Below are 27,440 nucleotides of genomic sequence, written 5' to 3'. Positions count from 1 at the left end.
TGTCTTGCTGTTACATTGCGTAGTAATTGTTTTGATTCTGCTCAGCCTGCACCGGACGAACCAGCTGTTACGGAGTCGACTGTGAGCACCTCTGGTTCTGTTGAACCGGACCTTGATGCTGCTTATTAAGGCTTCTGAGATAAAACTGCTCCAAAGCCTCACTGCAGATGGTTCTTTAGATCTATGCACCAAACAAACTCCATCAGATTTGAAAGGCTGATTCAGATAAACTCAAGCTCGCTCTGTTGTATGATTCATTAAGTTTTAAAGAGCAGCCAAGATGGAACGGCAGGAGGGTAAATTATTAAAAGAAACCGATGTGCCGTTCAAGTACAAAACCTTTTTTTTTATTTTCTATGATCAAAACTGCAAAACATCTAGAAAAATATACAACAAATGGTTAACCTTTCACAACATTAAACATTTGAAAATGGGAACATAAAAGAAAAGAAATATTCACATTTTCCCCAATATTGATAAAAGAACATTCATTTTTATTTCCTTTCTTTTACATATCAATGTTTTTTGTTTTTTTTATACGTTTGCCAATATTGTTTTAAGGTCTGCCGTTGCTTTTAAACGTCTCCACAGTAGCCGGAGTCGTTGGAGAGCTGTGAGTTGGAGCTGCGGTTGGAGGAAGAGTTCCATATGTCGAGGTTCATGTGCGGGCCGAACGGGTGGAAGCTGGAGTACTGCATCGGTCTGCAGGTCACCTCCGGCTCCCGGGTGAAGGGAGAGTGCGGGGGGGTGATGGGGGACACGGGGGACATCGGGGCCGACCTCTCCGGCTGGAAGTGGCTCTGGTAGGGCTCGCTCTGCGGCGTCCAGATGGATCCGAACAGGCTGGACATGGGGGAGAGGCTGCGGGTGCCCGAGAAGTACGGCTGTGGAGGAAGAGGGAAAACATGAAGTCTTTTCTGAATCGTTGAAGCTAGTGTCAGTGCTCAGGTGAAACCGTGCACAGTCGTATCTCAGCACTTCCATGAGATTCTAACCTCACCTGTAAGAGCTCTCTGCTGCCAATGAGCATTTGACTGTTTGCTTCTGGAGTCATTTTGCATAATTTAAATCTTGTCTCTCCTTTTCAGTTTAAGGCATTCGAAAGCACAAAATGAACGTCCTCGCCCACGACCAGTAGAGGTCTTCATTCTCTTCTTCTATTGTTAAATTCTGTCTTAACTTCCTGCAATTAGTCCAAAAGTCTGAACTATCCCCCCAAAAAATGAACAAAATGAACCCTGGTTCAGTTGGATCCAGACTGACACCACCTTTTTGGGTTGGACTAACTATTGGTCATACAGTTGGGTTAATGGTCAATGGAACCCTTCACACCTACTTTGGTTCAGACTAAACAGAAAAGTCTGAAGGTCCTGACCAAACCAGTAACGAGAGCAAGGCTTCACTCCATCCTCAGCAAAGGGATTCACGTGTATTTGTGACCAGCGTTTAAAACACTTGCCCTGTTACTACAATATACTGAATTTCAACAATCTACTAACAAACACCACAACTGGTTTATCTGTGACAGGATTGTATTGGCTGATAATTCACTCATGAGTAACAGGAGAATGCAGCAGCAGAGTCAGATGAAGCACTTGTGTGAAAAGGAGAAGCAGCCGATAAAAGAAGTTTATAAAAAAAACACTGTCTCTTAAACTGAGTCTATTAAAGTATGTGAGCGTGTTCCTGATTTCTGCAACAAGAGCTGAAAACTTCCCCTAAAAAGGAGCGCGAGCCGAGGAAAGAAGAAGCTTCTGCATCAGCACTTAATGCTGTGGTAACATTTTAAATAAATCACAGTGAACGATTGTGTGAGAACCTATAATTAACCATAGTTTCCCTGTCCTCTCTACATGTTCAGTGTTTCCCAACAGTCGTCCCAAAACAGATTTAGTGTCTAATGTTTTAACTATTTATCAATTTTAACCCTTATATTATTCATTTATGTTTCATTTACGACAACACAACTTAAACTACATCCTGTAGATCTATATTTAACTGTCTGCTGCTCAAAGACATAAACGTTTTTCTTTTTATTCTATACTTATTGATTGAGTTGGGCATTATTAATTAAATTTAAAAAAAAAACCCTAATGCTGTGGCTACATTTTAAATCACAGTGAACTATTGTGTGAGAACCTGTAATTACCCATAGTTCCCCTGTCCTCTCTACATGTTCAGTGTTTCCCAACAGTCGCCCAATACATATTTAGTGTTAAATGTTACAACTAAATTTTAACCATAATATTATTCATTTATTTTGTGAGGAACACAACAATATTTAACGGTCTTGAAACCTTAATTACAATAATTTGATGTATGGTTATGTAGATCATTACAAATATATCTTAACATATATATAAGGGTTTTTAGTTGTTTAGGAAATAATCTCTATATATTAATCAATAGACAATATAATGGTTAGTTGCTGCTCTATACCACAGATGTACATGTATCTCTTGTACTTTGGTAGATGTCATTAAGGTGAAACAGGTGAGCGCTTTGGGGATGTGAGTCGTCACCTTGCTGCCCACACAGGCGGCCGTGTCCCAGGTTGAGGGGGATTCCTGTGGCTGCTCCTCGGTCCAGCACGTCTGGTTGCTCTGTGAGTTCTGAACCTCCTGGGCGGGAAAACCACCTGGAAAAGTTCCATTTCCTAAAAAAAGGTGAACAACAAACATGTACTGAGTTTCCATCCATAGAATACTTTAAGGACCCAGAATTAGAATTAGACATATCAATATAAAACTGGATAAAATTAAACTGGTCAGTACCTATGAAGTTGGTTTCCTCGCAGTAGGGGTAGGGGTTGTTGCACTGGGTGTTTGCACTATTCCAAGTAAACCTGCAGGAAACAAGGGAGATAAATTCTCAAATTATAAACGAGTACCAAGCCAGGACAAATCTCTGGGATTACTAACAAAGACATTTGAAGCAGGCAGGGGTGTCGCTTACATACATGTACCACAGCCATTTTAATTCAGGAGATTAAAGTTAGAAAATGTAATTAATTTCGCCTGTAAATTAAAGTTTCTTGTGCAGTTAATACAAACGTAATCATTCTGTTCCCTCAATGTGTAAAATACAATAACAGTCCATTTCTTCTTTAAAGCTGCAACTGATTTCTTTGGACACTAGGGGGCAGACGAAACCCACCACATTGCTGAAAGATAGCTTATCATATGTGTTTTGTCCTTTTAATTTGCTGTTAAAATAAAAACATCTATTTGTAGATCTCAACGTGATATGCAATCGAATCCTTACCCATTATACGGTCTGCTGGGGGGTGGCCGAGGTATGTAGGGCAGCGCCTCAGTGGTGTTGTATCTGAACTCAGTGGTGAGAGGTATGGACGGAGCCGACCACGTCTCCTCAGGTAGATACTGATTGCTCAGGTCTGAGGAAGAACACAAACACTTTACATTAGACTTTACAACGGAAGCAATGGAGACTTCTTGTAGTTGAAGTTCAAACTTTGCTCCGGAGACAAAGCGGTTTGTTATGAATGTCTTTACCCATGTTTCTTTCCACTCCTGCAGCAACAGAAGCAAAACTGGGAACAAAGCTGGAGGCTGGGGGGTCGGAGCTTTGGCACATGTCTTTACGGTACAAGTTGTTCATGCTGAATGAACAGAGGAAAAGCAAAAGGTTACAGGTCAAACACCACTTGGATAGGATGTGGATGAACATTGCATATTTCTGATTTATAGGTTTAGTTCAAATCTTATATAGTTTACAAAATGATGACTTTATCGCATCAGAAACACTAAAAGAAAAGATTAAAAACCTTCCTGAGCAACCTAACTGTACAGTATATTTTCAAATCACCATGTTTCATTTAGTTTAACCTTTTATTTTATTCAACTTTAAAAGTGCTGTGTACAATCCAAATAAAGAAAACATTTCTTATATTTTCTTAAATATCGTCCAAATTAAAACATACATGAAATATGTTCATTTTCTACTGACCCTGAAAAGTTTCCATGGAGGCTAATAAAATCCCCAGAGCCACTTATCCACGTGATAGAGTCTGTGTGTGTGTGTGTGTGTGTGTGTGTGTGTGTGTGTGTGTGTGTGTGTGTGTGTGTGTGTGTGTGTGTGTGTGTGTGTGTGTAGTGAGTTTACTTTAGTACCTTTGAGCCTTGTAGTTAGTATTCATGTTCTGGTAGCAGTCTCTCTCCACTGGGTGGACGTTGTACTGCATGGAGTCCCCTGTAAAAACCAAAGCAATTCATTATTGTAAATCATTCTTATCTATAATAAAATTACAGTAACTGTTGAGCCACAGAAAAGAACCACTAGACACTCAAAGGAGGAAGTCCTGTCGCTCTAATGTCAGAGTTTGAGTTCCTGTATTGATAGACAAGGCCGTGCAAAGTGGTGCTGTACTTTTTCTCGATGAGGTAGTGCAGGCGTGGGTCCTGGAGCCGGGGTCCTTGTCTCCCTCCATGCTGCTGGCGCTGCTCCAGCTGCCCCAGCTCCCCCTGCTGGCCCTCACGCTGCCTGATGAGCTCCCGGAGTCCGAGCCCGACTCGCACACTCCACCGGCGCGTCGCTCTGTGGCAATCTTTCTCCTCGGGCGGGCAGGGCACACACCTGTCGGACGACAATCAAAGCCAGTGATGTTACACTCAATTGTTCAGTTGTGTGTGAATCTGTGAGGCTGCAGCGACAGGCCAGGTGTATTCCCACCGTTTGGTTTCAGGGGGTTTTCGGCACTATGACCAGGTTTTGGTGCTTCTGGCTTGGAGCTGTTGCAGCAGCGGTTCCTGTTCCGAGGCGCGCTGACGATTCGCTCTCCTGTTTTCCACTCAGGTTCCTTTTCCCTCTCTGGCATCACTAGCATGTTGTGCTCCGGAGCGCTGGTGCAGCAAAACCAGAAAAAACACAGTTTAGTGTCTACTCTTTTAATACCTCTAAAAAAAGAGCCATATCAACAGTTATTTCCCTATCAAATATTTGAATTAATGTTCAGAGTTTCATGGATAAAGAATATAGTGACGTCTACCTGGAGACAGCTTCTGTCTTCCTGCGGTTCCTCTTTCCCTTATTATTCCCGAGTGCAGTGCCAGTCTCAATGCTCTGTGCTTTCTTTTTCTGGCCTTTGGTTTCTTCTCTCAGCTGCAGTGGTAAAAACAATAAAAGGGATTATAGATATTTTGTCATAAACCCTTCTTCAGATGGTATTCGTTTCAAAGATTTATTGTACGCTGTTTCTCACCTCCAGTTCTGAGCTGTCCCTTTTGTCAGAGGTGATCTTCTCTGCATAGCGCTCAGTGCAGCTCTTCTCAACAGGACTACACACTATCAGACCTGGTCTAGGTCCTGGACTCAGTGTGACGTTGTGTGGGAAACCAGCAGGCATTTCCACGGGAAACATAACTGCTGGGGCTCGATCTTCTATAGGGCTGTGGGGCTCCTCTTTAAAGTCTGCGGGTTTCTTTTTATCCAGCTCGGGGGTGAAAGCTGGTTCGTTGTTGTTGCAGACGTCAGAGTCCGGGGTCAGAGGAGCGTCTGGGGTCAGGTCTTCGTGCTCTTCATCCACTGTCACAGCGCCACCTGCTGCAGACGAGCTGGGCTTGTATTTGGAGTAATAAAGCGAAACTTTGTGTTTCTTTGTGGTTTGGGATGGGGTGGTCGCGGTGGTTTTCTTCGAGGACTGAGGACGCTGGGTGGGGCTGTTTGCCAAGGCAGGAGAGCCACGGCCCTTGCCTTTGTCAGAGGTGTGACACGTGTCCACGTAGCTCTTACAACTTCCCTTTGTTTTACTGCACAAATAAGACACATTTTAAGTATTTTAACACACAAAAAAAAATCTACTGTACATGGAAAAGACAACAAAAACAAACACTGGACGTACTTCACTCCATTGGGTGTTATATTGTTGACAGAGCCATTGTCCCGGGACAGGATCGAGTTGTGGTTGCTTCTGATGCTGGGTGTGAAAAACTCAGTCAAGATGTACTGAGCCTGATGGAACGCCATCAGACAAACACCGAAGAGCGAGAAGCTGTGGAGGAAAGAAACACAAGATTTGTAGCTACAAGAAAAAAACAGATGATTGTATCGGAGATTAATAAAAATGTTCATGGAGGAAATCCTTGATTAACGGAGAAGGTACTGACCATGTGAAGATGAGGGTGATCACCCAGAAGGTTTCCTCCCAGCTCGGGCCGGGAACCACCTGAGCACAGAGAGGCAACATGTGGTGCGGCAGGGTCACGTTGAGGGTGAAAGGAAAAGAAGTTCCACGGGACGTCACCAGAGTCAGGTCCCGGATCACCCAGGACGACGTGAAGTCTGGGGTGAACCTGAGGAAACACACATGAAGAGACAATGAACTAGGATAAATACTACAACTACTGCTTTGTTGGAATGTAAATAAAGTAAAAGACATGTAGGTAAGTAAAAAAAACAGCTGACAGAAAAAGAATAATTGTAAAAATGGCCCCCGAGGATGTAAAACATATGTTCAATGCCTGTCGTTGAATGATATGAAACCTCGCTCTCAATTATACGTCAACATTTCTCAAATAATAAGTGAAACAGATTTAAAATTTCCTCTGTAAACAACACATTACGCTTAAACTCCACTTACGCGATGGTGATCTCCGCGGAGGTGTTGTGGTTGAGGCTGAAGGAGCGACACTGCAGCACCTCAAAGCCAAATCCCTGACACTTGTATCCGTTTATATTCATGAACATGACCGTCAGGGGAAGCTCTCCTGCATTCTCCACTTTGAAGCTTTTTCTGATGGCGAACAGCGGCCTGTTGGTGCGCAGACCTGGGAGTGGCACAGGGTACAGTTGAGACATTTGTGAAGCAAATACTTTTAACTCAAATCAAAAGACGATATTACTCAACAATAAAAGTTGTATGTTAGATGTAAACAACGCTCTCACCATCGCGACACTCCATCAGGGTTGACTGAGGGACGTTGAAGCGCAGTGAGGCTCCCAGGCCCGGGAGCTTCCCTCCTATTCGGAGCAGCTCTTTGGCCCCGTGGCCCTGAACCGTCACCATGTCGAACACCGTCAGGTTGTTCCTGAGGAAAAAACACACAAACCAAGATCTTAAATTCACACCTTCAAAAGAGAGGAACATTTAAAGCCATGTTTTTATTCGAATAACGTTAAACTTCAGTATTTACGGTTGTCTGCGTTTTCATCATATACCAAATTAAGTGTATTGTGGCTTGTAGTATATGTATATATATTCTACTGCACCTTCACAGGAGAGCAGGTGCATTAAAAGTGTTGGGGAAAAAGTATGATTATATTCCTCCTATTGGGGTGATTTAAATACCTGATGACGAGAATGGTCGTGGTGGGTTTGTGTTCGGTTGGAGTGAAGACCACAGCGACCTCTCTGGCCTCCCAGGGCTGCAGCAGCAGACGTAGGACCCCCTTTTGTGACATAGTCTCGATATTTTCACTCGCCTGGGGCAGGAAAAAGCAACATGATTAAACAAGATTAAAGCACAACAACAATGCCAGTGTTGTCCATGTGTATCAGGAACCAAGAGTCAAAAAGCTATGCTATATATTAACAGTGCCAAAACTTTATTAACCAGGAGGTATTTACCTTTGGGGGAGAAGCTGACAGAGAAAACTCGGTGGTGCTGATGTTGACAGAGAGGGGGCTGATATTAAACCTGCCAAAGGAAAACAATGCAATTTTAATCAGAGCAATATGCTGGAGCATCGTGGCACGAAGCCGCTGAAGCAGAATTTGATTGAATCAGTCGCTGTGATGTAAAACAGTGACTCTGCTCTGCGTACCACTTGGTCAGGAGGTCCAGAGCCTCTAAAGGGGCCGGATACAGGGAGAGGATTCTAATTTCTACAGAGACCACAGAAGAGGAGGGATTCTTCAGCATGAAGGTCTTCACCTGAAACACAAAAACAACTTCAAGTTTAAAGTCTTTCTTAAAAATAGCTGAACTATCATTTTGAGAGTAGAGCCTATAAGGAGTTGCCCACCTTGCTCTCATTGACTGGTGTAGCACCAAAGTCCAGAGCAGCAGACGTCTCCACAGGGAGTCTGGGCCACCTGGGAGGACACACACATCCACATTTATGAACGCTGTTCATTATAGGAAATACTCAACTTCAAAGTTCACAATGGCATGAAAAGGCAGAGGCAATGAACTAGGACTCACCTGCAAGGCAGTTTGTCTTTGTGGTTCTGCCATCGGGAGCAGAGCTCAGCTGCCAGTTTGCTGTCGACCGCCCAGGACGAGAGGTGAAAGTCTGGGAGGAGAGAACGCTGCCACTCTGAATGACCTGATGTGAGAAAAGGAAGAATATATAAAATGACCAATAAAATATTATGTTTTCAGCAAGTTTCCACAATTAAAATTTCAGAATTTAAAAGCCAAAAAATGTACATGATTGACTTATAGATTTTGCTCAAAGGTGATTATGACAATTTACCTGTTTCAGACAATCTGAGTGGGCAAGGTCGCCCACACTCTCGCTCCGCCTCCAGCACCACCTTCCCCTGCTGGGAGAATGAACACATAATTACACCACTGTACTGATCCCCCATCCAACATACTACTAACCAACCACTTAAGCTGCCATTTTACCTTGGAGGGAGTAGAGTGAAAGAGGAGGGGGACGTGCAGAGCGGAGCCGAGGCTGGTTTCCAGCTTCAGGGAGGCCAGCTGATCGACTGGCAGCTCCCTGCTGAGCAGCTGGAGGGACAGGATCCTCCAGCAGCCCTGGGGAACTGTCAGGGGGCCGCTGAAGTTCATCACCTGACCGACAGGGGGCAGCAGAGATATTAGTGTCATTTCCTCTCCTTACCTTTACATCCTTGTGGTAGAAATATAGTGTTTTATATAAAATAAGAATGTTTACTGGTCACCATCTGATCATTATGGTGCTGTGGTGCATACCTTCATTACTCCCTGAAGCTTCTGTGAGAGGCTGGCCTTCATCACAGTGAGCGGGAGCAGGAGGGTGTTCGTCATCCACACGTCCACCAGGTCGGCCTCTCTTTGTTTCACCTGGAACAGGCTGAATAAACCCCCCCACCGATTATTTTCAGGAAGACAAAATAGTTTCAAAATTGAACTATGATACACTATTCAGTAACATATGCTCAACAATTGCTGCTTATTGAGAGGAGACAATTACTATAAATATATGTTAAATATCAGGTGCTGGTTTCTAGCTGCAACTCAAATGTTATAAAACAATTTTAAAAAATAAATAAATATGGGAGTAAAATAGTAAACAATACCTGTGTGTGATATGTAGGCCAGGGAAGCTGTAGGTTGTCCTGTCTCCCAGAATCTTTAAACCAATATGACTTGTGCATTTTCTTCCGTGGCCTGGCAGTGAACCTGACATAGAACACGTGTTAAGACATTCAGGTTTCAATAAAATGTCACACAGCAGGAAGTGAGAAATTAAAAGTATTCACCTCTGCAGCCAAGGGTGGCAACTTCAGTGAAGTTTTTTGCCTCTGGTCTCAGAGGAACCTGATTCAGTTCTAGGCTGACTTCCCCTTTTGATAGCACCTGCATTTCCTGGAGAGATAAAAACATATTGTATAAAACACAGAACAATTTTACGTAGAGGCTGTGAAAAAGCAAGATAAAGAGAAACCCCACCTTTACATAGAGCTTCTTGCCTCCAGCATTTAACAAATACACTCCTATATTTGGTTCCCCTGTAGGAAACAAACAGAAAACTGAGCACATATGTACATTGTATAATACTAATTTACTGATTAGTTCACACAGTAATAAGCGATCCAGTTTACAGTGAGTGTGAATCTTCTGATATGGAAATCTTGTGTACATTCAGGGAGACATTTTGTCAGCAGTGTCGACTTTTTGCCTTGTTTCGATAGAAGTCCACTACAGAATCAAGTCTGACTGCAAAGATGTTTACTGGAGGATGATAAAACTTCATTGGATGTGTCTGTTTTGGTCATAGACACCTACCTTCTGCAGCCTGTCCAGCAGTGGGGGCCACCAGAAGCACCAGAATATGCTCAATGACGTAGGGCTTGAGCTTGTCCAGGTCAGTGGGCCGGTCACCACGCGCCGACAGATTAATCTGCAGACTGAGGCGCTCCTCACTCTGGAGGCAGGACCCCTGGGACGGGACAGGAAAGACATACCAGTCACGCACCGAACAGATTCAGATAAGGACATGGGAACAATGAGAAGCTTAAGAGTCAAGTAAATAAACAAAAGACAAACAAATGAAACATTTATGAATTTTTTAATTTCCGGAAAAAAATCACTGGTGGAAAGTTTTCATTGCTGTTGACCAACTGTCACTGAACAATGAGGGCCCGAAACAAGGGGGCCGTAACCTAGCAGTGACCGACCCTGTGACTAACACCCTCATAAAACTGATAGATCAGTGGAGTGCAAATCTCACTTGGCTTGCCTCGGTGGGTGAATCCCCACTTGACGACCAGACGCCCTGGTTCAGAGACACTAACGCTGAAGGACTGCAAAAGCAAAACCAAATCACTTGAAACCAAGTCTGCTGCTGCATTCCTTCCTGACTGATTTAATCTGAGTGGAATCGACACTGACCAAAGACCAGTTCACTATTTTCTCAGTGAGGTCCACCAAAATAACAGAGGAACAGGTGTTGATCTTGGATATAAGCTGAAGGTCGCAACTGAGAGACTGAATGGATGATTTCAATTATGAAAATATAGTATTGTTTGCTGCGGTCTCTTGCGTCACCAGTATTGCGCCACATGTGCACTGGGAGCCCCAGGTCAATTATTGATTTTGTTGAGAAAGCAACTGAAAGTCTGGCGAGAGATCTCACCCTGCTCAGAGGCTCTGGAGAAAAGTGAAGGTGCTGCCTTTTCAACCTGACATCTTTGTCTGCGTATTTGCATTATTTTTTAATTTATCTTTGCCTCTGTCGCATGTTAGAAACTTTATCAACATCACAAGGTGCTTACTTTAAGTTTTTTCCTGCTGTATTCCCAGATGGGCTTATGCTGACATTCCAGACAATTTACTAAAGGGCTGGCAGGAAAATGACAGGAGCAACTGATACAGACATTTACATTCTCGCATACGGTCCTGAAAAACCACTGTTTCCAAATTCAAGCAGGTTTGATTTTCAGTGATCCATTCAAAGGCTTCATTGAGGGAGAAGAAGTACCTGAGGATTGTTAAACAGACTCTTGGGTAAGCTGCACTCCAGGAGTAGACCCACAATAGTGATGTTGGAGGCATCTTCCTACAGGAGAAACATATCACATCAAGCAGATTAATGACTGAATATAAACATTGAAGGGAGGATTGACTGAAAACTAGTGGTGGTACAGTGCATTACACTTTATAGTACAGTGGAAACCAGGTAAAGTGATCACAGATATATTGATATAGTGTCTTACTCATCTTAGGGTTAGGGTTAGATTTTCCTCAAGTTCTGGGACTATCATACAGAAGCACTTAACAATAAATTATGAAGATCACTAGGTTAATAACTTTAGTCTTTAAACATGGTGTTAAATGTCCTGGTAATTACAGGGGAGGATTGAAGTATAAGTTTATCAGCCTTTAAACCTGTATGTGAGCGGCTGTCCATGTACAGCAGTTGCCGTCTTTAGTGATTTCGAGACCTTCAGGTTCTTTGCACTTGGCCAAACTGACATTTTGCAACTGCCCCCCCACTTCCTGTTGTGGCAGGGCGGATCTATGTCAGATACCTTCTCACACGCTTGTTTCTAAAACCATGCACTCAATTCTCATTCATTTACATGCTGAATTACAAGCTCATATAATTTTATATTGAGTGTGATTAACATAGTTTTAAAATGTGTGCACAAATGAGAGATAGTACAAAGTTCATATACTTTTAAAATGAGTGTTTTTGATTATCATCTACTGGTAAATATTTAGTTCTTCACCATGGAAAGAATTCTGAACGTTTAGTGGGATCCTTCTTGCTGTCTGAGCACACATTCAGTAATTTCACAGCAACAAGTGCTTGTCAGTGTGTGTCACAGAGTCTGTTTGTTTGCATGCAGCCCTCATTTATCAGGCCTGGCAGGAAAGAGGAAATCAGCTGTTTCCAATGATGAGCCGTTATTTGCTTATCTGTGTGGCATGCACAAACCATTTCTGTAAATACATACCTGAGTTTGGGTCAGCTTAATGCTCTGGATGTGAGGGAATATTAGCTGACTATCCTTTCTTTGGGTGGATTTTAATGACCCCGAGTGAACTCCTGCACCAAAAATCTGGAAAAAGAATGGTGAACATTAATAAAGAAAGGATTCAACACAATCAACAGGGGAAACAAAGGAGCTGTGTCTTTTATTAGGCCTGAGCTGAACTTTCTAACATGCTAGGTAATGTTTTGTGTTTATAATTAAGATGAAATAAGTTGGCTAACAAGGATGTAGCGATTTTTGGTGTTATTAAAGAAAATAAAAACACCAATGGTACCATTATTTAAGTTGTAGAAACAAAATAACAAGTGGACGGGTGTCACCGACTGACAAAGTGTCAACAGACAAGTGTGGAAGTGTGAAAAACACACACGCCAGTCCTGTGTTGTTGGGCTCTTTGTTAACATTGAAAAACAAGTAAACGTGAAAAGGGAGTGGCTGCTGGAGGCTGCACATGATAGTCCAAGTGTCTGCGTGCCTGGGCGTGTTCATAAGCACATTTCAGAAATACTGTGCAGGTTTGATACGGGATGGACAACATTCACAACTAACTGCTTGTGGAGTAAATCATGTGGAGTTTGTAATTATTTTGCTTTGGTTCCACTGCAGTTGACCAAGAACACAATTCTATAAGAAAACAAGCTTCCAAGAACTGACATTTACACTTGTTAAAAAAACTGAAGAGATTACTTAAATCCAACAACGGTAACAAAGGTCAGGTGAGAGAAAGTGGCTAAAGTGGAACTTCAAGACCGACTCTGTGGCTTGAGTGCAGTGAGTCCAGAGGATGCAGCAGTTTGCAGCATGTGAATGAATATTTACAGCCCATATTCTTAATTTTTATAGTAAAACTGAGTATAAACAGGAGTCAGGAGTGTAAGCAAATATGTTTTTTAATTCCTTTGTTTAAGCATGTGCATGTGGGATGAAACTGAAATGCAAAAACAAACATTACTGATGCTGGTAAAGTACGGAGCAGAAGCCTAGTCTGTTGTTAGTTTGATATCTTAATTATTGAAAGGAAAACGTTTGATGTGATTAATGTTGGAAAGCTCAAATAGTGTTAATACAACAAACTGGTGAGCATCTTTCAGAAGGGTCACAACGCATTTATGAACAGGGCCCTGAGGCTGTACAGCAGGGGGGTATTAATGGAACTGACCTGGTATGACAGCAGCCCATGGGCCGATGTGTTTATAAATAATGTGTTTTCTACATTGCCCTCCTCAGACGGGAGGAAAATTAGTTTAAAAGATGCCTTCCCTCTGGGTGGGATCACCTGGGAAAGAGAAGAAACGTGAGCACAATACAGACACACTAAACAATTGAACAGAATTCATTCTGAACATGGTGTGGAGCACACATATGGAAACTTACTCTTCTGTGAAAGGAAGGTATGTAAAAATGCCTGCTGGATGTAAACATTGACAGCAGTGTCACAGGAACTTCCTGGCTGGGGTTGTGTATATATATGGTTTCAGCTCTTGGCAGCCCCAGCGGTCTGTAAAGACAGAGAGAACAGCATCATAAATAACTTGCTTCTTCACTCAGCTTTTACCCAGGATACATCACGGTAGCCTGCTGAAAACCTGAAGGTCAACAACAAAATTTAAAAAAGGCCCCAAGTTGTTCTCTACAGAACTTTCCTGTGCAGTATGAGTCAGCTTCCTCTAACTAACCACCATCTTGCACTTTCGCGGTCGGGGTCTGTGCAGTAGCGATTGGGAACTGAGACGCGGTAGTGAGGCCTCTCTCACACACAGGCTCGACCAATCGAAAGTCAGTCTCAGCTGTTTCAGTGCGATTATGAAACATCAAATAACTTATCAGAAGTAAACTAAGCAGACAAATTAACACTTAAAACACCAGTGTGACAAGAAGAACCTAAAACAACTCAAACATATATTTCACATATACTTTGACTTTTAAGTTGGGTCCATGTCCTATCCACTAACATGGAGGAGGCAGGATTTATGACCCCGGTCACCAGGGGGCGATCAAGACATTTTGGCTTCACTTTTGGGGGCTGACACATCATCTATGTTTATATACAGTCTATCAACAGCAGAGAATGCAAACTAACTACTTATCAAGTAGAACCATATATGTAGATATGGACATAAATGAGGAAAACATTTTGAGTTGGATCAGCTCAAAGATCAGATCTCTGGATTCGGCAATTTCTGATATAATCCACCGTATAGACTGACACTCAATATTTTTCTGCACAGCAACATTGCGACCATAGAAACTATTTCATTTATTGTACCCTGCCACAAGCTATTCAATTGATAATGTCAATACATTTCCCATTTAATTAAAAAGACTGTTCACAATCTAACCTTCTGACGTGCTGTGTTCTCACAAACACATGGAATACATAACAAAGCCATTTAAATATATAAAAATATAAATTTAGGATGTGAAGTACTTTCCTGTGGGCTACATCACAAGCTGACTGGGTCTTAAGAGTTCATCTTGCATAATGCCAAATATGTGCATGACTTAACGTACTTTTTTATCCCTTTGATATAGAGGGGGGGGGGGGTGGGACATTTACAAGAACCTCTCTGCAACATAATGCAATTCAACACTACAGTTTTGTAATAAATACGGCCACTTTGAAGTTTTTATGGTTCAGTGTTCGTCGAATCTGCTCCAAATGGGGTGCAGCGTAATTTTTATGTTATATTTAGATGGCACGGTTTCGTGTTGTTCTATTTGAATGCATTATAGAATAAAGCTGTCAGTGGTTGTGGTGCTTTATGTGCACACCTGGTACATAACCTTTAAATGTGGAATGTAAGCACATTGTTATATGAAACCTAAAACAGCTGTTTTTACTGCTTTTAATTTAATTACAACACAGTCATCTGCCCAGCCCTGCTGTGCTTTAAACAACACAGCTACTGCAAACTGTTCCACTCCAGTCCACAAGGCAGCGGTAACGCAGAAGCCTGGCCAACAATGATGACGCTATATAAATCGACCATTACTAAAGTAGGGGAAAACATTTGGAAGATTCCAATCATGCTCAGGTTGATCGGAAAACAGACAAGGACTGGTAATGAAGTCCATTCAAAACAGAAGAACGAGACTCAGACTCCTAAAATAACACGCTGGACTACTCAACCAATCCGGCAAGGTGAACGCTGAAAGACCCACCCCCAAGGTTCATGTACTTGCACTTTCCCCATAGTGAGGACTATTTGGGAAGTAGAAAGATTTCCCCCGGAACACAATTTAGAACCTGCAATTTTAATTCAGTTCCTAAAACGGTTCCTGGTTCCACGGGAAAGTTCCTGCAGTGTAACCACAAGGGTTCAAGCTGGTGATCAACAGCCAGTGTCTTGTGATGGAACAGAGCCGAACACAGTCAAACACCAAGAAGCACATGGAGTTCAGTGAGCTGATGTAATCAAAGCTGGTCTGTGTGAACATGTGTGCTTCTCTCTGCAGAGAGAAGCACACATGGGAAAAGAACACTGGACTATAAATTATTTTGTTAACTTGATTTTTTTATATTTACGCACTGTATATGGGTCTGCTCGAGGTTTCAGTGCGTACTCAAGGGAGAATGTTGGGGCTCTGTAAATAACATACAGTCTAGACTTGCTCTATATGAAATAGCGCCCTGAGATAGCATCTGTTATGATTTGTTGAAATATAAATAAAACTGACTTGACGTTTCAGAACAAAATGAATAACATGGATGCTTGTTCAGACACGTCATATTAAAATGAGAAACGAGGACAGTACTTACTGCGTCCCGAACTCCAACGCTGGGGGCTGAAAATGTAAGGGCCTCCCATTCTCAAGCATGTATGGAGAGGAGCTGGTGGAGAGAGGGAAATCACAATAGAAAAAAATTAGGACAAACGACAATAGTTATTTTCAATTAGTTAAAAACTGAAAACAAACATTTGAGACAAAAACATCAATATGTTAGATTTTCCAAACAACTTAAAGCAAGAACACTGAGTCCCCTTTTCTGGCCGAGCATGTGACAGTTCACAGGGATGAATTAACAGTGATCACGGCCTCGGGCTGCTTCACAGACCATCTACTTCCCTGCCTAACAAAAGAACTAAAAAATAATTAACTATCATACGAAGATGTGAGGCAAGTAAAGACGATTGATCACTTGCACATGACTATAATTACCCCACCTAGAAAAAAGCTTTGCTTCATCGTGCGAGTACCTAACCAAGACAACAATATTTACACAGCGCTCCGTATATTCAGGCTATCCTGGAGATTTAATCATTCAGAACTTTAACAAGCCAAACTATTTTTTGATAAAACTTCCTGTGTACTCACAGGTATCAGTTTAAACAGTTATGACCCATAATCAAATTATCATCAAGCTGGGTTCATAAGTCCAACAATTCAAACAATTTGTATGAATATAACATCACTTTTGTAGAAAACAGTCTAGCAAAATTAGAAAGAACAATTGTTAAATAGCAGGAATAGGTCAGTCAGGGTTAAAAATCTGTATTGTATGGAACACTTACAATCATAAACTCATATGTAATGGCATGGCAATGGCACCCATGAATATGTGGATTGTGTGAAGTCACAGAAGCTCCTATAGGTGCTCCACTGTTTTTATTGGTGACACTGTGGAAGACATCCAGAGCTAATGAGCTTGGGGAACGGGTGCACTTAAAAAATTTAAAAACGGGGAGACAGCAGCTGATTTGTTGCTGCATGTGGATCTATATTTGAACCCGTGTGAAAAAAAAGTCTGAACTCTGTTGACAGAAGACTCAAACAACTGGTGATCAACCTAAGCAAGTGGAAAGAGGGTTTGAGTGTTTGTGGATCAATGGTAATAAAAATTGAAACAGACCATAATTCAAATGTCCACGCTATCTCCAACATACTGCTTCCTCTGCAGTTTCATTATTTCACTAATGCAACAAAACACATTTCCCAGTTCATAATTCAGGAAACGGTTATTATCTACATAGCAAGTTGTGAAGCTTGTAAATATTACTTCAAATTGCAAACTGCATGTGTCATGGGACCATATTTAATTAGCTCAATATGCATAATGACTGTGAGACCCCTGGGTGCATTCAAGTCAGGATGGAATTTGGAGAATCATTACCAATCAATCAAACATCCAGCCAAAACCAAAAGATTACCATTTTACTGTCACATGTCACAAAGACAATCAGCAAATCGTGACAGTTGAGAAGTTTAAATTTAGAGAACGTTTGACACTTCCAATTGAAAAATTGACAAAATAATGAAAGATCATTTACACGTATTTAATCAACTAATTCTTTCACCACCAATCTAGTTTACCATCAAGCGCGACAAATGGTTCGGTCACCAGCACCAACACCAGTGTGAGGCCTGGGGCTTGTTTTGTTAAATATGCAGGGTCATTTTTATGCCATTTATTAAAAGAATAGTTTGTCTAAAGATGTAAAAATAAAAGAAGTGCATTAGTAAAGACCTTCACTACAACCTGCTGCTCACAGTTCAATAAGAAAACCAAACTGGTGAAAAAACAAGGAGGCAGCAGCAAAAGAGAACATGAAGAAAACCTCCACATCAACCCAGAAAAAATATAAACGGGCATTGAAGGAGAAGAGTCTGTTTTTTCTCCGTCAACACCATCAGCACCAATTCTACACTTTCAACAGATTACAACTTCTGAGTAATTTCCGTCATCACAGTAGTATTTTGTCTTGAACAGTATTTCCTAGTCAAGTTCAGATTAGATTCATGACAAATTACACGATTAATATTGCAGGAACAAGACAAATCAGTCAAAGTCAGTAAAATACACCGCACATAATGAATATGGAGCAATACAAAGAAATAGGATGTTTAGTGACGGGCAACAGGAAGTGCAAATACTCTCTGCTGCATTTTGCCCACAGCAGCAACCCACATCTTGTCAATTTAAAAACAAAACCACTCTTCTATCAGTGACACTTCATTAAAACACACAACCGAATCTACAGTTGGTTGCAAACACACACAGGGTGGTTTAACGTTTCTTCATAATGGGGGTTTCTCCTGACCATTACAGTATGAAAGCACATGAATTGAGCTCCGGATTATTATACATGTTAGTAACTACAGTTCCTCATACTAGTCACCAATAGCCATCTGCCACAGATATATATAGCATCGGGGGTGCATTACCTAGAAAAGACAAGCAGGCTGTTGGTACGGGAGAGAATAAATTCATAATTTTAGCTGTGCAGAACAGTGGTTTAGAAATAGTTTTTTTGCTACCTAGCAACAGTTAGCAAATTCGAATGTACTTTCTATGGAAAGCAGTTGTTCCAGTTTTCAACTACATCCTCAATATCCTCATCCAGCCATAAACAAGGCTTTGAGCCAGTCTGCTTTACATAACAACTTCCCTGATAAGGTCTGCAGTCTTCCTGATGTTATCCTTACAGAACGTGCTGTGTGAAACGTTTAGGTATCTTGTTTCACTGTGTGATTCGTCCCAAAGTTGTATTTTGCAACATGACAATGATCCAAAACATACAGCCACAGTTGTGAGGAACTATCTTCAGCCCCAATAAGAGTCCTGCAACAGATAGCCTGGTTCCCACAGAGCCTGGATTTCTACATCATTAAGTCTCCGTAGGATTAAATGAAGTGACAGAAGACACCGAGCCTAAATCCACAGAACTGTGCGATGTTCTCCAAGAAGCTTGAACCGTTCTATCTGCCAAGTATCTGGAAAAACTGTGCAGAAGAGTGGGAGGACTGGTCCCAGCTGCCATGAAGTCCAGAGCCTGAACCGTGACTGCAAGCAAATAAGTGTATTGTTTCCAGAGTTGTTTAAGGGGGTTGTGTGGGGAGATTATGTCGGTATAAATGATTGCTGACACATTCTACCACTTTTGGGACATGTGTCATTCAGCAACTCTTCATAACTGGAGCGCTGGCATTGATTTGAATGACTCTAAAAGGTTAAACATGTAAAAACACATGGACACTGTGGAGTTTAAAAGTTTAAAAGTGTTGAGTTTCATGTTCAATACACGTAAAACTCACACGACAAGAAAAAACAGGCAGTGTCATTTCAGTGGTGACGACTTTCAATTTTTAACAGCCACAGACTGGCAATGAATAGTAATGTAAATTTACATAACAGGTGGAAATATTAGGGAAATTATTTCCTGTTTGGGCAGCAAACTCATTTGCCAATCTAATTTATAATATTTGCAGAAGTTCCCCATCGTTTAACCTGTAATAAAAATGTCTGTACATAATAAGGCTTTTGTATAACTTCTATTAGGGACGATATCTTGATAATAGTCACTGAAATTGGAGCCGAGTTTAGGAGTGACTCTTACTTGACAGAAATTACAACAAAATTTAGAGTGGTTGGAGTACTGCTGAGTGAAGTCAATATGCAGGCATCAGTTCAGTCTGTGTCGTACACATCTGTATCTTGTTTTGATAAAAGTGGTTGAACAGAACAGCATGTACTACTAGGAGAAAAAATAGAATCATACACTTGACGCACTGTATCGGTGAAAGACTGATGATTAATTATATATTCTGCACCACATAAACTGCCACTGGCCACCTGTGCCAAAGCTCAAGTGAACTGGGTCGCTTTCTGAACAGCAGCTAAGTGCATATTGGCATTTTAAAAAGGATGCAGAATAGAAAAGAGGTCAATGCTGAGACAACAGAAAAGAAAGGCGCTCTGACAAATATGAAAACCCCCCAAAAAGCAATCTTCTCTACCCTATCTTTCTTCCGCTCTGGTTAATCAATAAGGGCAGCATTTTGCATTTGTGCCCTAACAAGCATCAAGATAGGGAGAACGGAGAATCTGCTCAGTCATATGAAACCACAGTTGTCTGCAGTCTATACAGCGCTGGGACGAGCAGACACACGGGCAACTGGGGCAACGCACAACAATGTACAAAGACATCAACTACTTGTCAGACTGTAGGTGCCGTTTTACTGTGGAGGGGCAGGTGTGAAAACAAAGTTTAACAAGTTTGGCACCGTCGACTGGAGGCCGACTGGGATTTTTGAGGGTCTAAGCCAATATGTTATTAGGGTGTTAAAACATTCGTAAAGCTTTACATCAGGCCCTATATATATATATATATATATGAAATTATTTTGTCAGTGAGTTCAAATATGTTGTTGGCCGCTTAAGACATAGAAATGTAATCAAGTCTTGATATTTTACAGTTTAACTTTAAATAAATAACCACAAATAACACACGATCTCCAACTTGATGTATCGTGCCTTTGCCGAAAAGTAGATTGTGGACGTCTTATTGATAAATCTCTATTAACGAACGTTAGAGTTTATGTATATTTACATATTTGAAAGTAGTACAAGTGTTAAAAACAGCAGCTTTGATGTAAATATAAGACTGAATCACTCACAGAGGTAATTTTGACATGTCACTGTAGGAAAAGCACATGTCAAGTGTAAATTCTGAAATTAATAACTGGCCCTGGGACAGAACAGAGCCATTGTTAATGTGATCAGGAACACCTGGACCGTTCCTACAGTGACCGGTCAAAATGTCAGCTGTGAAAAAGGCCTGTGGCGACTCGCGAGCAGTGTCAGGTTCACATCAAGTGTCAGGTTCTTGTTGGTGAAGGGGGGGGGCATTACCTCGTCATTTGTTATGTATAAGTCACTTAGTCTTTTCTGTGAACTCAGCAACAGCTGCTCTTGAGGAAAAACTCAGTATCTCAACAAGCGAACCGCTGAGCTGTAGTCCAAAGGTTCTGTCCACTGTCACAGTACAGGAATAACAAGTTATGTTTGGCGCCATTTGATCCCCTGGATCTCACTCCGACTCAGTGTGAACGGTGACCTCAGCCGCGCTGCAGGCAGAGAGGTCAGGACCAGAGGAGAGATCAGGTCAATTGATGTTCACACGTTTGTAGAAGGCAAAGAAACAATGAGAATAACAGTGAAATGGAAACCACATGGCACAGCAACACTAGTGCCGAATGATTAACTCAATTACGATGGCTAGGTTTGGGTCAGGAAGATCTATGGCTTTTAAAGGAACACAATAAAGGACGAGGTTATTATGGGAAATGACTCTAAAACGAGCTCATGAGACGATAAGTGGAGCCAAGACCTTTTGACACAAGACTGGACTGAGGAGGAGATATCATTAACCTCCTCATCTGCACGCGGCTCTGCTCTACAGGCTGGAAGAGAGTGATGGCAGGCCTGCTAAGTACCTGATAACCCAGGCACGAGAGGCCTCACAGCCCACAGCTCTGCAGGTCTCGAGTTCACCCGGCAATACAAAGCCTCCATTGCTTCTCAACTTCCCTGCATTTAAAAATAGCCGTGTTTCACCATAGTTCAGCAAATGTTGGCTGCATGTAAATCAGATGAAATTTATATAAAAACTTTAAGGGTCATCCCTTTATAAGGAGTAGTCTGAAGATATAGTACAACACAAAGCGAAGGAATGACCCGGATGCAGGTTTACTGAAACAGATCTGTAGTCTTCAGGCTGATATAAGGGTGATTTTATTCAACACTGGAAATCAACCTCCACAACCAAAGACATTTAACAACTTTTTTCACAAGACATAAAGCAGCTCTTAAAAAAATTTAAGGATTTAAACATCAAGTAATGCTTTGAAAAGGCTAAAGTTCTGTTCTTACATTACTCACAAGGAAAGATTTTCCAAACAGGTGTGCACTAAGACATCTTGCATTAACTAATGGGCATAACGCCACTATCATGTTGGGTTGTGTAATAATAATAACTCAGCAGAGCATGACACACATCTTGCAGAGACAGGTTAGCTGAACTTCACCCAACATGCTGAGGTACAAACCTCAAGGCAAGAGAGGGTTAAAAGGCACACGTTAGCTAGCTGTGGTATATGACAGACGGAGCTCGTTGCATTACTGACATTGCTTAAACAAGGATATGTGCAACTATTCACCAAGGAGGGATAAAAACAAGCCTGTAGCAGTGACATCATCAGCCCGTTACTAAATATGACCACGACTCGGTGAGATTTTGCTGCGAACATCCACTTTCCCAACAATTTTCCTACGGGAAAAAATGCAGCTGGGAAAGACGGACCTCCCCTCTGTTTTCTTTCAAGGAGTTCTAAAATTAGCCAGGAATTTTGTTCTGTGCCTCTTTAACACACGCCCCCCCCCCCCCCAACCCCAAACTCTCTCCCTGGCACACACCCCTCACTCACCAGCATAAACAACATACAGGGGAAGACTTTTAAAGGGCTTAATAGAAACCTTTGGCCGAGCTACCCTGAAACCACACCAGGTCGTTTGTCTGAGTGAATACAAAAACATGTCACCTTACAGCTGCAGTGCGACTCTGCATAAACCATTCCACGGAGCTGTACTATAACTTTCAGATTGTTGGATATGTTTAAAGAACGTTGGAGCATTTCTCTTTTCAATCGAGAGCACAGGGGTAAGCTAGTTTTTCCACTGGGCTGTTCACAAACTGAACTCATGCCACAGCTCTGGTTTCATTCTGTGCCTTACAGTGTAATTCTGGTCCACACCAGAGGAACACTTCAGCGTGATGCAATCTGTATGCTTGTTTGGGGTTTGTCAGTAATTATGTGGCTTGGTGGAAACTCCACCTACTCCCAAGTGCCACTCATGAACAGGTGGAAACCTCTCATCATCTCCATTCACTTTTATGATTGTTGAATGCATGTGTGGCTTTCTCTGACCAATGTTTGCACTAGGAAAGTTTTTTTCATGTTTTTTTTTTTTAGGTCTGTTTCGTCGGATGTGAGCAGGAAGCCACAGACGAGCTTCAGTTGTCTGCTGTTCCCACAGAAAGTGAACAAAGATAAGAACGTACCTGTCTTCTAGAGGAAGACCGTCTTTTTTCCGCTCCCTCTCCACCTAAAAATGAAAGAAAAGACACATCATTAATCACAGTTCGAAAAGTAGAGACTCCAGCCCATGTTCTTCATCCACAGTGTAGCCTGGAACAAAACCATATGAGGAGATTGTGGGATGGAGGTGGCCTCGACATGACAAACTATTTTCCTAAACAAGACGTACAATGCATATTGACACAACACCAACTAGGGGGTACATAGTTGAAATTGTGGATGGATGGATTTATAATGTGTTAAGTAGCAACAACACCACTCCTTCCTTTACTATTTTAAGCATTCTTGGATACCTTGAAGGGAGCTATATAAATCCAAGTTAGTGTTGTGATAATTATTACATTATAATTATTTCCTTTGGAAGGCAGCAATGCATTGGAAAGAAGAATGCGAGTTATAGGCCTGCAATAGAGTTTTCATCATCAGCCTGCAAAATTGAATCAGCCCATGTTGCTTTGTTTAGAAATGAAGAAATCGCCGCACACAATGTAACACAATAACTTCCATTATTTGAACATGGTGCCCATTTAAAAAGTAAGACAACAAGCACAAAACATTCTTCTGCAAATGATGTCAGACAACAGTGGTTCTAGGAAATCCTAATTTGTTGTGTTGGCAGAGTATACTCTCCACAGAATGAAACCATGAACATCCATTGTCGCACTGGTGATAAACAGTGTTTATAGTGTAAACAAGTTTGAGACCACTTTCTCATTCCTACAAAGAACAGAGGATACTTCCAGACATCCACACAGTTCACAAATCATGTCAATTTAAATTCACTGGGATTAACTCGAGTTACTCTAACCATGTGCACACTTCTAGTCATTGCCTAACCAGATTACACAGTGGATGTCAACACACTGCATGTACTGAGTTCATGTCTCTTCAGAGAACATTTGACCGACAGTGCACCACACCTAAAGGACTTCTCAGTGTTGCAGTGTTGGCTTGGATCAAACCCTGATGGAACACTAGTGTGTTAACGTCGCCGCAATTTGAAACACGGAAGCTAATGTGCAGAACTGTGGTCAGTTTCAGTTTCGGACAGTTTACTTTCACTGACTGAGGCTTGGCGAGTGGGGATCTGAGGCAGTACAAACAGCAAATATGTTTAACAGTCACTGACCTGACCCAACATGGAGGCGAAGGCTAATTATTGTGATTGGCCAGTGGGCTCCGACGGAGAAGGCCCTGTTTTATGCCAGGTTCTGCGTTCCTGCTGAGAACGGTATGCATGTCGAGGGAACATGCAGAGCTCAAGCAGAAACTACGTGTGAAATACTGAGTTCTGACTGTCTGCCAAGTATGGTAAAAACTTTATGGGCTCCATTTTGGCTTCATGATCACACAGCAAACAACACCAGTGGGACATATATGTTATATAGTGGCTGTCTGAGCAACATTACCATGGAGCAGGTTCTGTCGGGTACTTTATTGCCCCCTCACCCATCTTTCCACCACCTCACTCAATCCAAACACTAACATAGTGAAGCTGAAAAAATTAAAAGGAAATTACATGATCCTCACAACAGCAACATGCTGCGTTTGTGTGATAATAAAAGAGACTGAGACACATTATTGTTTACTGATGTAGAAACATCCTTTATGACTCTGGCTATGTAAGCAATGCTGCAAATCAAATAGATGGGCTGCTATATGGCCATACTACAATTATAGGATCTTTGCACTGCAATGCTTTTTAAGACATTCAATTCAATGCATAACCCAAAACAAATACATTTTTATTTCTTGACTATTAAATCTATCAGCCCTTTGGAATCATGGTTTTTCAAACTTTGGGAAATAAAATTAGATTTTATCTATAACAACTACACATGCCTTGTCGAAACATAGCACAAGTTACAAGTCTCAGCTTGAAAAGCTCCCACTGATTCATCTTTGTTTTATTGTGAATTTTATCCTACAGTGCCTCCAGCTCCTTGAAAGCGTGGCAGGTTAATAGCTACGGTGAATGAGAGAAAACTGATTTTCCTGCTGATTAAGCAAAACAATGACAGCCCACACGATGCTGCTGCTTGTAGCAACAGGTGAGCAATTACAGGCAGGAGGAATATTCAAAGGGAGAACAACAGTCAACAGTAAATGAATTGGATTCTAGATGTAGGGATTTTAAGATGAATGCGGGATTACATTTTTTTAGGAGAAAGGTCTGTATACAAAACACAGCACTGGGAAACTGAATGAGGGAAACTGACCTAATCCAGCATTTACTAGGGGACTAGACAAAACACATCTAAACATATTGTCCTTAGTCAAAACCATAACATGAGGCAAAATTAGGAGGGAAATCCAAATAGCAACAATTAAAGGCTCTATTTATGCACACCTGCTCAGGTATGACTGTGGGCCGGATCTGAAATCAGCTTTAATCATGTGTCACTGCACATGACCCGGCATCCCCACTTCACCGAGCCTCCAGCAACGTACAATACTTAAATAGCTGACCAGCAGCAGCAGCAGGGTATAGAAGAAAGACATCCAAGTCATGCTCTATTTCACATAGCCCATGTAACTGAGACAGTCCCTCCATTCTCTGCTGCCTATCTAAACATGACATCCAACAATGTCAACAATTCTGCCATCTGCCAATTGGTCTGCAAGGAAGGGACGAGTGGAAAAACATGTCGGGACGCACACATCACTTCCATGTTAACTATTTAACTGTGAATGTGTGTTTTTTGTGGAAGTCAGCCCTCAAACCTTCCCCCCTTTGCTTCCAATGCAATCCCAGTAGCACCACTATCTGTTTACAGAGCCCTGCACATTGCCACACCCCCCCTCCAGGTAACATGACAGTCAGCTGGTGACCTCATGACAGATCAGTAAACACTACGCTCCCAGCAGCTTGTGTTCTGTCTCTTTCTTCAACGACCAGTGATGATCACACCCCGACTGCTTTAGGAAACAGGAACTAAGTTTCTTTTAAAAATAAAAATAAAGAAGCAAATCTTGCAAACTAAAAAGGAGGAGCAGAATAACTCGTACCTAGTGTGAAAGGAAGCACTGGAAGCGTGTTCCCTCTCTCTCTTTCCCAGTGTGTACTGGGGACTGAACTCCACAATGGACACTATGTACAAAAGAAAATAAGGAGGAGCCACATGGCAGGTGGCCTCCCGCTCTGGTCCCAGTTCAGCTCAGAGAACTGATCAGTGGCTTCTTGTTCAGCAATTAAAAAAACATGTGCACCAAATATGTATTCATAAACAATAAATCTGGCGTGGATACTTATGTTCATGTGCAGGGAATATAAAGAATATGCACAGAAGAGGCGAGCTGCAAAAGTGGAGGCAAACAACAATAGAGGATGCACACGTGTTCGTGCATGTGGCTGCGATTGCAAATGCTGCCATCTATAAAAATATGTTTCTGCATAGACACACAGACAGACACACACAATCACATTTCCTCCTCCATGCAATAAGGGGAAAGGGTTGAGGGATGGTTACCTGAAGCGGGGCCAGTGGCTCTGCATCCTCCGGCGTCCAGACCTCGACCACGCCGGTGGACATCTGACTCAGAGCTTTGTGGGAGCAAGAGATCAACAGTGAGACATTTTCAAATAAAAGACACGGTAAGTCATGGAGATTTATTAGGATTTAAACCAGTGGGATCGAGTGTTTTGCTACGAGTGGAAAGCAGCGAGGTGACAGGAGAGGAAATGACAAAGGCTGCTTGCTAGGAAGAAGGAGGAGGAAGGTTAGCTCGGTGGCTAACGAACTTGGACAACACACAATTCTCGCTACACAAGACTACAACTCGAGTGTGTGTCCGTGGAGCTTGTGTGTCCTTGCGACAGAAAGACACAAATACCAGGTTTAAACCCCGGTGGTTCGGTTATCCCCCCTCTGGTTTGAAAAGTTGTGGTTTGGTAGAGAAACCGAACAAGGAACTGGAAGCTAGCATGAACGAGCAGAGCTGACACACACACACACACACACACACACATTAAAAACACACAGCTCCAGCCCTCCTTTAAAAATATAACAACACACCTCTCGGCCACTTAAATATAATCTGAAATATCCCAACACATATTTTATAGTTTAATAATTCCCCTCGCTAGCATTCGCTGTCAAATCAAGCTAGCTAATTGTTTTATTTTGGTAACAGTCGTGTTTTTCTTTTTTCAGTTTTTTTTTACGCATAGCGAAAATAGAACTAAAAGGTGAGCACCGACCTTGCAGCTGCGCCCCTCCGTGCTGCACGCTAAACGGTAAAAGTAATTGCAGTATTCCCAGTAGTACATTGATCCAGGTCTTCCGGTGCCAGTGGCCGCCCGGGTGGTGGTCCTGTAGCCCCGCCATGCTGCCCTCTCTCCTCGGCTAGCGACCAGCCGTGTGTTCCGCCGCGGTGCTTCTTTCTTCTT

General features: G+C 42.0%; 1 protein-coding gene across 2 annotated transcripts; it reads right to left on the bottom strand.

Annotated features, from left to right (window-relative positions):
* Positions 1 to 325: 325 nt before the first annotated feature.
* On the bottom strand, positions 326 to 27,440 carry tmem131l (transmembrane 131 like). Of its 2 annotated transcripts, none has more exons than XM_061087898.1 (34): positions 27,252 to 27,440; positions 26,521 to 26,594; positions 23,014 to 23,057; positions 15,933 to 16,004; positions 13,547 to 13,670; positions 13,332 to 13,448; positions 12,134 to 12,238; positions 11,155 to 11,232; positions 9,960 to 10,113; positions 9,624 to 9,682; positions 9,434 to 9,539; positions 9,251 to 9,353; positions 8,904 to 9,024; positions 8,592 to 8,762; positions 8,437 to 8,506; positions 8,163 to 8,286; positions 7,984 to 8,053; positions 7,783 to 7,892; positions 7,586 to 7,655; positions 7,307 to 7,440; positions 6,904 to 7,046; positions 6,599 to 6,785; positions 6,126 to 6,311; positions 5,861 to 6,010; positions 5,222 to 5,768; positions 5,009 to 5,121; positions 4,693 to 4,862; positions 4,390 to 4,596; positions 4,134 to 4,212; positions 3,516 to 3,622; positions 3,265 to 3,397; positions 2,775 to 2,845; positions 2,523 to 2,656; positions 326 to 884 (listed from the first exon to the last, which is right to left on the bottom strand). In XM_061087898.1, exons 1-34 carry the CDS (start codon positions 27,376 to 27,378, stop codon positions 576 to 578), a joined length of 4,569 nt encoding a protein of 1,522 aa, XP_060943881.1. In that variant the 5' UTR covers positions 27,379 to 27,440; the 3' UTR covers positions 326 to 575. The 2 variants fall into 2 exon arrangements, with proteins under 2 accessions (XP_060943881.1, XP_060943887.1); XM_061087904.1 differs by having other exon boundaries at positions 8,437 to 8,503.

Source organism: Limanda limanda, chromosome 2 (genome assembly GCF_963576545.1).
Source record: "Limanda limanda chromosome 2, fLimLim1.1, whole genome shotgun sequence".
Classification (NCBI taxonomy): Eukaryota; Metazoa; Chordata; class Actinopteri; order Pleuronectiformes; family Pleuronectidae; genus Limanda; species Limanda limanda.
Note: the sequence above shows the minus strand (reverse complement) of the source record. Positions and strands in the feature narration are given on the sequence as shown.

What these genes read in the sequence shown, in the direction of transcription:
- tmem131l (XM_061087898.1), bottom strand. Translation starts at nt 27,378, where the DNA reads ATGGCGGGGCTACAGGACCACCACCCGGGCGGCCACTGGCACCGGAAG. An exon ending in TGCCACCCTTGGCTGCAGAG is followed by an intron (nt 9,354 to 9,433) that starts GTGAATACTTTT and finishes GTTCTATGTCAG; the next exon opens with GTTCACTGCCAGGCCACGGA. An exon ending in CCCAGCAGACCGTATAATGG is followed by an intron (nt 2,846 to 3,264) that starts GTAAGGATTCGA and finishes TGTTTCCTGCAG; the next exon opens with GTTTACTTGGAATAGTGCAA.